Below are 13,983 nucleotides of genomic sequence, written 5' to 3'. Positions count from 1 at the left end.
AGTCTTAGAAAACAACAGAGAGCTTCTCAAGTAAAATCCATTTTGAAGCCTGTTGAAATCACAGTGTATTCATAAAAGATGTGGACCTCATGTGTTATGCAATGCTATTTTGGAAATAGTATTTGTGTTATTCCACTACATAGTGGTAAAACAGAATAAGATATTTTTTATTTAAGCATGTCTTTAAAATATTTTTTAAAACTTACAATCAATAACTAAATGTTAAAAAAAAAACCTTGGAATAAAGCTAACATTTTTTCCATTATTATATTACAAAAATTTTCAAACATATGTAAATTTGAAAAAATTTACATACACTAGTGAGTAGATTCTACAATAGTCTACTATACTTAATCACATCTATTTGTCCATCATTTTTTGACATATTTCATTTCAAAGTAAACTGCAGACACCTGCAATTTCCCTTAAATACATCAGCATGTGTATCATTAACTAGACTATATTTTATATTTGTTTTCATTTTTTTAGGTGAAATTTTAGGTAAAATTTAGCTGAAACGATAAATGCTCAAAACTTACTCGTATAATACATTCACCGAATACAGACAAATGCATAAACCTAATGTAATTTAAATCCCTGTTATTTACTCATGCCCCTTTCCCAGTCAATCCCACCCACATATGAGTTTCATCTGCCTTAGGACCTCACATAAATGAAACCACAGTATTTGAGAGTCATTTGTGTGTATTGTGTAGCATTCCATTAAATGAATATGCGATAGCTTACCTAGTCTACTGATGATCATCACCTTTGCCACTTCTAATTTTTGCAATTTTGAATAAAGTTCCCATGAACACTCTTGTGGAAATATATTTTTATTGCTCACAAATTCCACCTAGTAGTAGAATTTCTGGGTGTATGTTCAGTTATAAGAAATCACCGAACCTTTCCTAAAGTGGTTATATTACTTAACACTTTTATCAATAAGTGAGTTCTGGTTTCTCCACACCCTTGGCAACATCTGGTATTGTCAGTCTTTATAATTTTAGCCATTCCAGTGGGTGTGTGGTGATATCCTACTGAGGTCTTAATTTGCATTACCTGGTAACTAAAAATATTTAGCATTTAAGTGCTTATTGGCCATTCACAGATCTTTGTCCACATGCCATTTAATATACCAAGCTACTCTTTGACACAAGTACTAGTATTTTCATCTTCCTTTTATAAATGATGCATAGGGAAGTCAAAGATTGTTCAAGATCATAGCGATTACCCTTGCTCTATTAATAATATATCCTAAAATACTAACCAGGAAATAACAAATAAATGTTAATGAACAGTGCTTTGTCTTACATAGCTGCTAAAACTTTACTTCTTTGAATAAAGCTAAGTCCAATTTTAGACACCACTTTTTTGCTTTTAGGGCTAGTAAAATTAGGTGGCTTATGTGACAAAACCACCTAGACTTGTGCATAAAAACAAGAACAAACAAATGGCATTAGGCCATCTTATTTTACAAAGAGTCCCTTAAGCAATAAAGTAGAAAACCCTAATCATATTTTTCAAGTTTCTGAATTCCATTATGCAAAGATAACCAATCTTAGTTATCTCTCAGAGGAAATGGTCCATTCCCCAAAAGTAATAAACATTCAATATAGAAGAAATTAGTTTGCGATTTTATAGTAAAATGACTTTCCAACATTTCACTAATTACTTCAAAATACTTAACTGTTCTAGTAACACCAAATCAAAGCAACAGAGTGTTATAGGCAAAATTATTACCCTAAAAGACTTCTATAACTGTTATAACCTCATCTGTAACATTTTAATATGAAAACAAAGATTACAGTACACTACAAGTTTTAATATTGCTTCGGAAGGAAGGAAATCAACTGATTTCTTTTTGATTCAACATTGAAAAATTATATGAAACAAGGATTATTTCAAGCTGCATAATGATTGACAATTTCAGTTAAGTCAAAATTTTACTTTCATTATATTTCAAAACAGCATTTACATTTCTGACTGATATAAGCTTTTCCATTTAATGCTGTTATCTAATTGCAAAAATTTCTGCCATATCTTAATATTATTTGGTTTAAAATTATTTTAACATATCAATCACCTCCACTAGGGAGTACAGGGGGTAAAAAAAAGATACAAATGCATTCACATTATCAACCAGAAGGAATAGCACAGAAAGTAGGAACAGGTCTCTTGCTGTCTCTTGTGCCAAACATCTCCAGTAGCAAGTGCATCTCACTATACACACATATACTATCTATTCCAAATATAAAGGAGCAAATATTGTAGACATAACCAAAGCAAAAATTGTATGAAAAAAAAAACTTATGCTGGTATTATCACTGAGCTCCAATTCTGTTTAATCCACAAGATAAGGGAACACCAACTCCAATCTTTCTATACACACTCGTATACCGTTTTATTAGATTTCCCTGTCTTCCTGTGCAGGAATTATTCTCTCAAAATTTTTAATTTACTAGTTTAATAAAAACTTTAGTGGTTTTTACTGATTACACCTGATATATAGCCTGATATACTACAACAGGCAATATAACCTGATATGCTATAACAGGCAAAGAGGCAAGGGGAGGCCAGTTTAAGATGAGTAAATATAGGGAGGTAACAGTCCACCAGTTCACTGATCACGGTATTTTTACATATAATATTTCAGGAAGAATACTGACATAGTGTGTGGAATAGCCAGGTGAAGTGCTTGGAAAAGGTATTCTCAAGTTAAGAATGAAAAGAACAGGACACGTTTCAAATAGAAAATAGGTAACTGACGAATACAGACTCAAATATCTGAAGATAAAAGAGGGTATAAACCTCTGTCCATTAGTTCAAAGGGGAGAGTTAGGAATAGTGTGGAAACTTAGGGAAGGCATACTTCAGGCTTGATAAATAGGAGAACTTTATAATATTTAGGGTGGTGGAGGAAAATGAAAGAAAATGATTTTAATCTGAGTAGGAAACTGACCTGGACAAGCTAGGGTGTATCCTAAATCTCAGTTTCAACAACTCCCTGTGTGAGAAGTTGTCAATCTACAGAGACAACACGACTAGCTAATCAAAAGCCTTAAATCCATTGTACATAGGAATAGATTTAAAAAATGAATTTTGAAAACTAGGTTATCCAGTTAATTATTAAATGCTAGAAGAAAAGACACAAGGGAGTGTAAATTATACTGTCTTGGGTCTACACAGGATGACACTCACTGTTCTACATTCCTTAAAACTATAAGGTCATATGATCTTATCTGAGGACCTTTTCGCCAGAGTTGAAAAACAGTGGGGAATAATTAGAAGATGCGAGTCCTCAGAACAACTGAAAATGCAATACTCTTATTTCCCTATTCATCTTATACACACAGAGCTGAGCTTAAGTACTTTTCATGCTAGGTACTCTGGGACAGGAAAAGATGAGTGAACATAGGTCCCACGTATCAGGATCTTACTGATTTGATTTGCAGTGTCTTAATCCTTCCCTTAGCCTGAACGTAGCACACAGGCATTCCTATGGCAGGTACTCCTTTTAGATGAGTGGGATAATAAACAACACACGACTTTTCTGGCACTATAGCTTATGCTAACACTGATACCTGTCCTTTTGCTAACAGATAATAGGTTCAGTTACTGTGATAAATCTAAGATGTCAATCCTTTGTTCCCATAAAATCATGTAAGTTAAAGCATACATTTGATAAACAGATGGGGGAAAAATTACACGGGAAAAAACATTACCTCCTGTCTTCCCCCAGAACAAGCCAAAGATAGTGGTGTGTCCTTGGTTCTTTCTGACTGGGCTTCAATGTCTGCACCATTGTCCAGCAATATTTCAACAACACCAACATGACCAGCTGTAGCAGCCAAGATGAGTGGAGTAAAACCTGGAGAAAGAGAATGATCTCACTACATGTTAAGCAAAGGAACAATGCTGTTTTCCATTATTTCTAACCATCAAAATAACCTAAAAGTATTATTTCTCCACAGTACACAAATATTCCAAAAGAAAAAAATGAACAAAAGTAGGCCCTACCTTTCTTGTCTCGGTGCTCAATGCTAGCTCCTCTCTCTAGCAGTGTTTGTACGAGCTCCTCATGACCACCAGCACAGGCAAGTGTTAGCGCCGTGTCATGATTGCTCTCAGTCTGTAACAAATTCATGTTTTGATTAGCTCATTACATAACTGAGGTTAATATCAAGTCCATAATATGTACATATACCAAATACACACAAATACATACAAATCAGTCCACTGGAGCAAACATTTGGATAGTAGGCTGTTGTTTACCATTAGTGACCAACTTGTGATTTCTTAAAGGCTACAAATAATATTTGAACTTTATAGGCTATTCTTGAAGCAAACATGAAGAAAAAAAGAATGATTTTCAACCATATGCCGTTTTCAACTCTATGATTAAAAGAAATACTGTGGACTCACTTTTGCTTCCAGCCACTAATGGCAGTTACATGACAGTGATCTCTGAGGACAGAAATGATTTACTTAACTTATTGCCTGGAGTTTCTAGGCTGCAATGCAGGGAAAGGGTATCCAAACAGAGTCTGGCAGTCTCCCTGAGTTAAGACAGAGTTTGGAAAGGTCAAGGTGGCTAGAATTCATGGAGCAGTCTACTAGAGAGGAAAGCACTACAAAGAGGGAGTATTCCACAGATCTGCGGAGGGTTCCCCTGGAGTCTTCAGCAGAGATCTGATCAATACATGTGCACGAGGCCAGGGAAAGACCACCAGAAGGGATCAAGCTGAACAACACCCAGAGCTTACACAGGGCCAGAGCTTACATAGTTTGGTTCCTACCAGCAGAGTAGAAAGATCTCAAAACACACAAGTTATCAAGTAAAATCCTCAGCAGTGAGGCCATATTAGCTGTTCTGGAACCATCTAACAAAGCTGAAAATCGAGTCTTGAAATGAAAAAGTTGTTTCCAAGTAACTTAACTGCATTCAAGAACAAAGGCCCCAAAATACTTAGAAGCACAAAAAAATATACATAATTGAATATAGAGTATTTGGCAAGATAAAGACTGTTATAATTGAGACACAGCAGTATTTATGCACAATTTATTTCTGACTTCTGCTAGTGATAGTAACTAATACTGGATTCACCAGTAGTCCATCGTAGTTTAAATGTTTATTTAGTGAACTATTGAAGTATCATGATTTTAGTACTCTAAATTTGTGCTGTCCAAAAAAGTTAACTACTAGCAACATGTGACTATTAGTATTTGAAATAAATGTGACTGAGGAACTGTATTTTAAATTTTATTTAATTTAAATTAATATAAATTTTAAAGGGGACATTCAGTTTGGTTTTTGGAAAGCTTTTTTTTAGTATGTCTGGAACAACCTGAATAAATGAATCTACTTTTTAAACTTAATCAAATCTACTCAGTCAAACCCTAAGTGTAAATCAAATATTTCCAGTGAAGTAAGTCCAAGCTGAGGTATATTCTAAACAGGGTGATAAACCATCCCAACTTGCCCGGGACTCCTGGAGTACCTGGGATGAGAGACTCTTGGTACCAAAATCATGAAAGTCTCAGGAAAACCAGATGATTTATTTGATCTAAGCTGTAAGTGTAACATACACACCAAATTTTGAAGATTTTTAGTATAAAATAAAAATGTAAAACAACTCAGTAATTTTTTGTATTGATTACATGTTTAAACAAAAATACTATGGATTTATTAAGTTAAATAAATATTCTTAAAATCTACTCCACCTATTTCTTTTTCCTTTTTTAAATGTGGCTACTAGAAAATTTTAAATTACATATGTCTTACATTATTTTTTCATTGCATAGTGCTGTTCTAAGCCATTTTACCTCATTTTTTACATATGTATCTCTACTGCAACATTTAACACCAATTTTCCCTTATGCTACTATTAGCTATGTGTCTATCATCCTCAGAGGACTATACATTCCTAGAAAATAATAAACATGTCTTATTCATGTTTGCATTCTCTACCTGTAAGTGATGCTTTGTTAGAAAACAATAAATGACAGTTAAGTTGAATAAATGGCAATAAAGTCATATCTTCAAAGGCTTACTAATAAAACAAAGGACTCCATATTTATGAAATGTACTATATTTACTATTTTGTATATCATATTTCTATAATATTTATGATATTTATGCAATAAATGTAAAAGGAAAGGCATATTCTCCCAGAAGGCCAATAGCTCTAAGAAACAAACTATTATATTTAAAAAAATAAGTAATTAGAGACAAAAGGCAAAATCAATAAAGAGTCAAGAAATAAGAAAAAGCCTACTAGTCAGTGATGAAGAGGGAGACGGCAAAAGCTGCCCTGCAGAAGGCTGGCAGAGAGCAGAGCTACTGACTGCAGAGATCTGGGGATGCTCACAAGGGGAGATGCAGCAACTATAACAACGGAGAAGGACACGAATACTTAAATGAGTGACAGCTCTATTATTTGTGGTATCAGAGAAAAGGAGACAAAGGCTCAGAGAAACCACCTCCCGATGGTCACACAAGCTAATAACCAGTAAGTATTGGCTTAAAAAACACAAGAAGATCTTCAATAACAAAATTCTGCTTTTCCATTACATTACAGAGCAACCCTAAGGCAAAGCCAAGTGAGATCAATATTACGTTAAGTCTGTCTTCCGTGCTCCTTATGTTAGTGTATAGACAATCAGTAGAAGAGCCAACTTTATGATGAAGTTTATGAGGTTTCTAAAAGTATTCTAGAGGTTAAAGAGTAATTTAGGAAAGTGGTGCCAATCTTAAATAGAGAATGAAGAGATGAACAAAATTTGAAAAAGATGAACATGAAAAATTTTAGTGAATCATAAAACATTGTTTCTTTCCCCACATCATAAAACATCAATTCAACTGGCATTTATTAAGCACCTTTTATATTCAAAGTATTCTGCTAGGTATTCTAGGGTTGACAAAAGTAAATACAGTCCCTGCACTAGGAGCTTACCGATTACTATCCAGGGCAAATTTAGGTTCAAACTTGAGAGAAATATAAACAATGTATTATGAGAACTGAAGAAAAAGTATTTAAAGCTGAGAAAAGAGGGCTGGTCAAAGACCTTGGGGAACTTATGAGTGGGTAACTTCATTGTATTTGTGCATTGAGGAGAAATTACAGCACTGACATTTGATGACGATCTTTATAAGACAATAAGGAAAGAATTTAAAGATTCTGAAGTGAGGCTTCCACCCCCACCAACCCACCCCTCGCAAAACTCATCCCAAATACACACCTACCCAACCCCAAAATGGTAAGAAATATTATCCTGATTTGCAATATATCAGGAAACAAGTTAACTGAAATAGAAGTTTGGGTTGAAATTAACAGTGACTGACAAGGTACAGAAAAAAATAGGTATTTTAAATATTGCTAATCAAAGAATAACAGTATAGCTAAGAACTTTCTGGAAGACAAAGTACCACTAGTTATGTTATATTATACAGGTTAACAAGTGACATTGTCATATACTTAAGAGAAACCTGAAAAGGAGAAAGATGCCCAGAGCTTTGTTAAAAGCTCACCCAGGTTTATATTCTAAAGAAAATTTCCATTTAGCCCCTAATACTATAAAATATACCACTCTGTAACATAACAAATGTTATGTTAATTCTGGTTTATAAAAAAACAATAAAATTGTATTCAATGTAAAAATATTCTGTAAGCATCAATATGACCATTCAATTTTGAAAGAGGGAAAACACAAGAAGGAACCATAAGAAAACAGATGCCATATCATTTGGAAAAGGCAACTTTTAATGAGCTGGAATGCAGGTGAAAAACATACCTGAATTGTCTGTAATAAAGGAACTATATCTATTAATTACATTTACAACTAAAGACTTTTAAAGCTAATAGAACTTAAAGGGCTGAACTTTTTTATACCTCCATAACCTTCCTAATCACAAACATCTCATTCTCGAACCATGTGCGGGGTCACATGTAAGATTAAAAATGATAGCACTTTAGGGTATTCAATAAGTAAGAATTATCAGTAAAACAGTAAATAATCTGTTCAAAAGAGTGCATATAAACAAGCAGAATGCATGCATTTTTAAAGTGGAATGCTTTAATGGCAGCATATGACATATCACTATTAACACATTTTTCCTGGTTTCCTTATTTTCTCTCATTAAATCATTGTGATGAAACTGTTCTCTGCTGTAAAACCAACAGAAGAGAAGAATATCCAAAAGATATTCATACCATTAAAAGTAAAACATGATTTTACAATTTTAGTTTTGTATGAGTTATATTTAATGTCAACTCTCTTTAAAAAATAATGGATATGTTAATTATTAACTGGAAAAAAGGCAAAATTTCTTAATTATTTCTCTCATTTTTTTGAGATGTACTAAAATAAGTTACTCCAAGTTCAAGGAAAGCCTTTAGAAGTTAGAGTATGAAAATGACAAGCAGTTCAGAAATATATGAAAACCATGAGATAAGAAAAAGGGAGTGGAGTGGAGGTGGAACACAAATATTTATGAACAGAACAACTGGCTCTTTCTCATTTTTAGTGGCTATTAGAGTTAATCAAAATTTCACACAATAAAATACCAAAAAAAATTAATTCAGTGTTATTCAATTCTAACCTTCAACCAGATTTATTATTTCATATGAAACCAATGATTCTTAAAAATCTATATGATTACTAACTTCTATATCTAGAGTATACACGTATAAATTCAAGTAAAAAAACAAAAAAGATTAGAGCTACGCTATCAAAAGGTATTGTAAAACCGTCTTAAATAATTCCTTTAAACTATCATTTATTGATGTTTCCTAAAGTAAATTTTGATAACAGTACAGTATGTGGTATTAACCTTACATGTTTTGAAAATATCCAAACTTAATTCAATAAAACCGTTACATGAGAGGTGGAGAGCCTATCTATGGAACACACTTGCACAACAAAGGTGATTTCTAGTTATATAACAAAAGATTTGAAGAGCCTTGTAAAGAATGTAAACTCTTATTTTCAGCATACTTCAAGGTCCAGAAATCACACATATGATTCCTGCTAAAAGGAGTTTAACCTATGTGCACTTTAAGAATCATTAGCATTTTAAAAAGGACACTTATATACTGAGGCTTTAAAAAATTAACATTTCTTTTGTTCTCCCTTAAATCAAGATTTGATGTAAATATGAAGTATGGCCAAAGAAACATGCTGTAATGATGCAAAAATGAAGGATACATGATCTTTTGCCATTTAGGTGTTGGACTCATTTTCTATAATCTAATTTACCAGATTAATGTAATTCAAATTCAATGTTCACATCTAAGATAAATATTGAAAAACAGGCAGCATAGCACAGTGGTTAAAAGCATAAATTCTAGAGCCAGAGGGCTGGGGTTGTTTAAAAGCTGGCTCTACCATAAATAAGCTGTTGGGCAAGATATTTAATACCTCCTAAGTCTTCCTTCACATGTAAAATGTGAGTAGTAACAGCACCTACTTCATGGGGCTATTATAAAGATAAGTTAAAGAAGTCAGATGTCTGTAAAGTGTTAAAAATGTACATGTCAAGGCTTATTAAATAAAATGAAGGCTCCAATTACTAATGAATGTTTAATCTTTCAAAACAGGAAGAATCTTGGTATTCATTTTTTTATCATATCATTTGTCTGTATGGCACAGTACTGTCACACATAAACCAAAATACTATGTGAAATGTCAAGGTATTTTTATTTTAGGATCTAGAAAAAATTCAGATGGATTGAGTACAAAGGATCTTCATTTTTACCACTTAAAAGTACTTGCTTGGTATCAGAAAAATTAATAAATTTAAAAAAATACCTAACATCAAAAATTAAAGAAAAAATGGTGAACAATTATTTCTGAATATTTATTTTGTTTTATGTTTTCCAAAGTAGGAACTTTCGAATGTCTAACTAAGCAATTATGATAAACTCCATGAAAAGTAGCATAACTCATGTTAAGGCTAAACCCAACCGAAAAACCTCAAGGTAGAGACCAAACAAAGAAGGAACAGATTTTGAAGGAGCCACAATTAAATCTTTTTACATAGTATGTCTAATACATTTAAAATGTAAGTTACTTTTTTAAATTAAAAAAGCCTCTTTAAAAGTATTTATATGTAGGGGCAGCCGGATGGCTCAGTTGGTTAGAGCCTGAGCTCTGAACAACAGGGTTGCCAGTTTGATTCCCACATGGGCCAGTGAGCTGCGCCCTCCACAACTAGATTAAAGACAACGAGCTACCCCTGAGCTTCTGGAGGGGCAGCCAGATGGCTCAGTGGGTTAGAGCGCAAGCTCTCAACAACAAGGTTCCCAGTTCAATTCCCACATGGGATGGTGGGCTGCACCCCTTGCAATTAAAGATTTAAAACGGCAACTGGACTTGGAGCTGAGCTGCGCCCTCCACAACTAGACTGAAGGACAACAACTTGGAGCTGATGGGCCCTGGAGAAACACACTGTCCCCCAATATTCCCCAATAAAATTAAAAAAAAAAAGTATTTATGTGTACTTCTTAGAGACTAATTTGTAATGTAGCGATGGTTAGTTGAGTGGTATAGTCAAGTGAAATTTCACTGTCACTACAATAATTTCAAATTTAACAAAATTATGATCATACACAGTAGGAACATTTCCTGTGGCTGTTTTATTTAAAAGCATTTAAAAAGTGAAATCCTTTTATGTTTTAATGAAGTTTTCATTTTTGCTTATGGATCAATTCTTGATCCCACAAAAACTAGAAAATATACTTCTAGTTAAAACATAATAGCATCGGAGGAAAAAGATTGGAGGAAAATAATGCAAATTCAATACCACGTTCAATCCAATTCTACAATGCTACAATATTAAGTGTAAACCATTGTAGTTCATCAAATGAATGCCTCATACTTTTTTTAAAAGCTATAGAGTATTACAGTTAAGAAGGGTGGCTTTGAAGTCAAACTGACCTAAATTTGACATCCAGCTCCAGCTTTCTTAGCTAAATGAAGTGATAGTTAAGCAAAATGAATAATCTCTTTCTTAGCCTGGTTTCTTCATCGGGGAAATGGGTATTTAACAGTAGCTACCTCACGTATATGGTCTGAAAATTAGATGACATTACTCCTTTAAAACAGTCCCTAACAATTTTAAGTGCTAAAAAAAAAAAAAAAAAAAAAAAGTTAGCATATATGAATATATGAAACAATACTTATTTGGGAAACAACTAATAACGGAAATAAAACTCTTTTTTCATAGTATTACCAAGAAACATTTTAATGAAAAGGAGGCTGTATTTTCAATAGGTTAAGAGTACATGTCCTTAATGGCCCAAAAAATTCTCTCTCTCTCTCCCCCCCTTCCCTCCCGCACCCCCAAAATCAAAATTTATGAAGAACTCATCATTAACAAACTGAAAGTTTTATAATGTACACCCCACAAACACACCCTGCCAGGTATTAATCAAAATACAAAACACAAATATTTCTCGGTCCTGAAGGCCATACATACACCCGTATCTTGTTCAGCAGTCTTCTAAGATAGGCCTCATGGCATTTCTTCAGGACAAAACACAAGCTATCCTCTCCTTTCCAACCTCACTTTGCCCTGACATTTCCTGGTAAACTAATTTTTTTTTTAATGTGTTTTGTTGTTGCTATTATTATTTTTACTTAACAGTGTGCCAGATACAGACCAACTCACTACATATTTCAGTCAGCAAGATCAGAATTTTCAAAGACAATATAAATGCAATTGAGTATATATGATATATAAAAGGAATATCTTTTCTTTTACATGCAATCCATTATGAACTTTAAAGCATATCTTCTAATTTAAAATTAGAAGAAAATACACACCAATCTTAAATTATTTCTTTGTATATCCTCTTCTAAACTAAAGTTTTTAAAAAAAGATCATTTGACGACCTTGGAAACCAGACCATCACACAACACATAATGCTTAGTAATAATCTGTATTTGGTATTTTATTTTTAAAAATGTAGATTCTAATTTATTTATAATTGTGGCTTAGATCTTTGTGCAGAAATAAAGCAGTCTAGGATGATTTAAATCACTTAATAATGTTTTTATGATGACATAATTCCAGTTAAAATCCATCCCTCCTGAATTTGGACCTTACCTGTGCATCAATATCAATGGCAGGGTAGATAGGAAGCATGGCTGAAGGAGAGATGATGGGACTTGGAGTTGGAGTCTGAGGTTGGGAAATGGAAGCTGCGATACTGTGGGTAGGAGTGTTTGACATTGCAGATGCTCTTCCACTGACTGCTGTTGAACAAAATAACTGCACTTAATAAGGATGAAACATTGTTAGGTAACAGTAAGAAACAATTATTAGAAAATATTTAAAAACTTTTTTAAACACAGAATGTCTACAGGTAGACTGCCATAGCACTAATAGCTCACGTTCCTGGTTATTTCTGATTTTGGACAATAATCCAAAATTATAATGTACATTGAGAGTAACCCATTTTATAAATAATAATTGATCTGAAAAACAAACTCCCCTCTTACGGTATATAATCATAAAACCTTAATTCAAAATAACCCTGAAAACAAAAATATTTTTATGAATTAAAATTAAACATAAATGCAAATGGATAGGTGTCCATTATATCTTCTTAATCATAAAAGGTAAAATAGTCAAGTTCAGAAGGAGAGAAAAATGTGATTTTACCTGCCAATTTCACACCTTATATTCTGAAACTAATGAAACTAACATCACTGGGAAGAACCTTGCTATCCAATCATTTAAAACACCTACTATTTTACTAATTGCAGACAGGGGGATAATAATATTATTCTGAATTGTAGTCCTCAGTATGATAACATAGTCAAATATAAAAATTTTATCCTCGTACAGAAACATAGTTTCTCACATGTAAAATTATTCTGAGGGGGTTAAAATGGCCACCAATCAATCCAGCAATCACACTGACTTATGAGAACAAAATTAAAAGATTAGGGCAGAAATAAATGTATGCATACAATCATCCTTCAAATACAAATTATTGTTAGTTCTTCTAAGTAGAATTTTGTCATGAAATTATTTTCACCAAAATATGCAAATTAACAAGGGGCTAATTAGGCCAATATTTGAGGTAGGAGAACTCCAAAGGTGGTGGCAGATAAGGCTATTTTATTCCCTCATCGACTTCTGGAGTTGGTATGTGAACACCAATCCTTCCCCCCTCCCCCATTAAAAATGCTATAGCACTAAAGTCTAGGCATTAATCTTTGAATGGTCAACAGTAGTGCAGATGTGTGTTACCAACGTAGTTATCAACTACATCAGACAGAAAACAATCATGATTCACAACTGGATCTGAAACCAGGCAAAGAGGTTATGATCCTGCCAAGATCTTATTATAACAATTATAAACATGATTGTAAATTAAGAAATCTATTTACATGAAATCCTTAGTTCAGGCACAAACATACACTATACATTATAGCAACACACATTCTATAATTATACATTTTTGAGTCCACTTAAAAGCCAAAGGAAAAACAAGGGAGGAAACAAAACAAAACAAAACAAAACAAAATCAAACAAAACACTGTTTGAATCCTTAGGGATCCAGATCAATAGAAAAGGGCATGTACTAATATATTAAATTGATCATCTAGTGACCTTGATATATTACTCCATATTAATAGTTTGTATATTAATTAAAAGATCAAGATAATTTAAAGGTACATAGTCTATCTATAAATTTCAAAACCATATAAAATCTATGGCTCTTAAAATAGATTCCATATTCTTTTAATTGATTTCCCTAAATGAAAATGCTAAATACAGAGATAAGCTTAAACAAAATGACCACCAATCTGTCCAAAGAACTGATTTTTATTTCATGATACTAAACAAAAAAATTTAAGCTTTATTGTTAAATAACTAAATTATAATTTACATTTCAATTGGAAAAAGTTCTTTTAAAAACCATGTTAAAACTAGTTTTCTTATTTTTGGTCAAATTGGTTGTTCCTATC

At 32.9% G+C, this 13,983-nt stretch overlaps 1 protein-coding gene across 11 annotated transcripts in view; it reads right to left on the bottom strand.

Annotated features, from left to right (window-relative positions):
• The window catches only part of ANKRD17 (ankyrin repeat domain 17), a 152,346-nt gene that overhangs the window by 36,639 nt on the left and 101,724 nt on the right, over nt 1-13,983 (bottom strand). For 7 of the 11 annotated variants that reach the window (XM_019720875.2, XM_074324465.1, XM_019720898.2 and 4 more), the window contains 3 exons: nt 12,110-12,258; nt 4,021-4,132; nt 3,726-3,871 (listed from right to left, as the gene is read on the bottom strand). In XM_019720875.2, coding sequence (XP_019576434.1) covers nt 3,726-3,871; nt 4,021-4,132; nt 12,110-12,258 — 407 coding nt within the window. The remainder of the gene's footprint in view (nt 1-3,725; nt 3,872-4,020; nt 4,133-12,109; nt 12,259-13,983) is intronic. The other 4 variants (XM_074324470.1, XM_019720882.2, XM_074324466.1 and 1 more) reach the window with 1 other exon arrangement.

Source organism: Rhinolophus sinicus, linkage group LG02, assembly GCF_036562045.2.
Source record: "Rhinolophus sinicus isolate RSC01 linkage group LG02, ASM3656204v1, whole genome shotgun sequence".
NCBI classification, from domain to species: Eukaryota; Metazoa; Chordata; class Mammalia; order Chiroptera; family Rhinolophidae; genus Rhinolophus; species Rhinolophus sinicus.
This window is presented reverse-complemented; position numbering and strand designations above follow the sequence as displayed.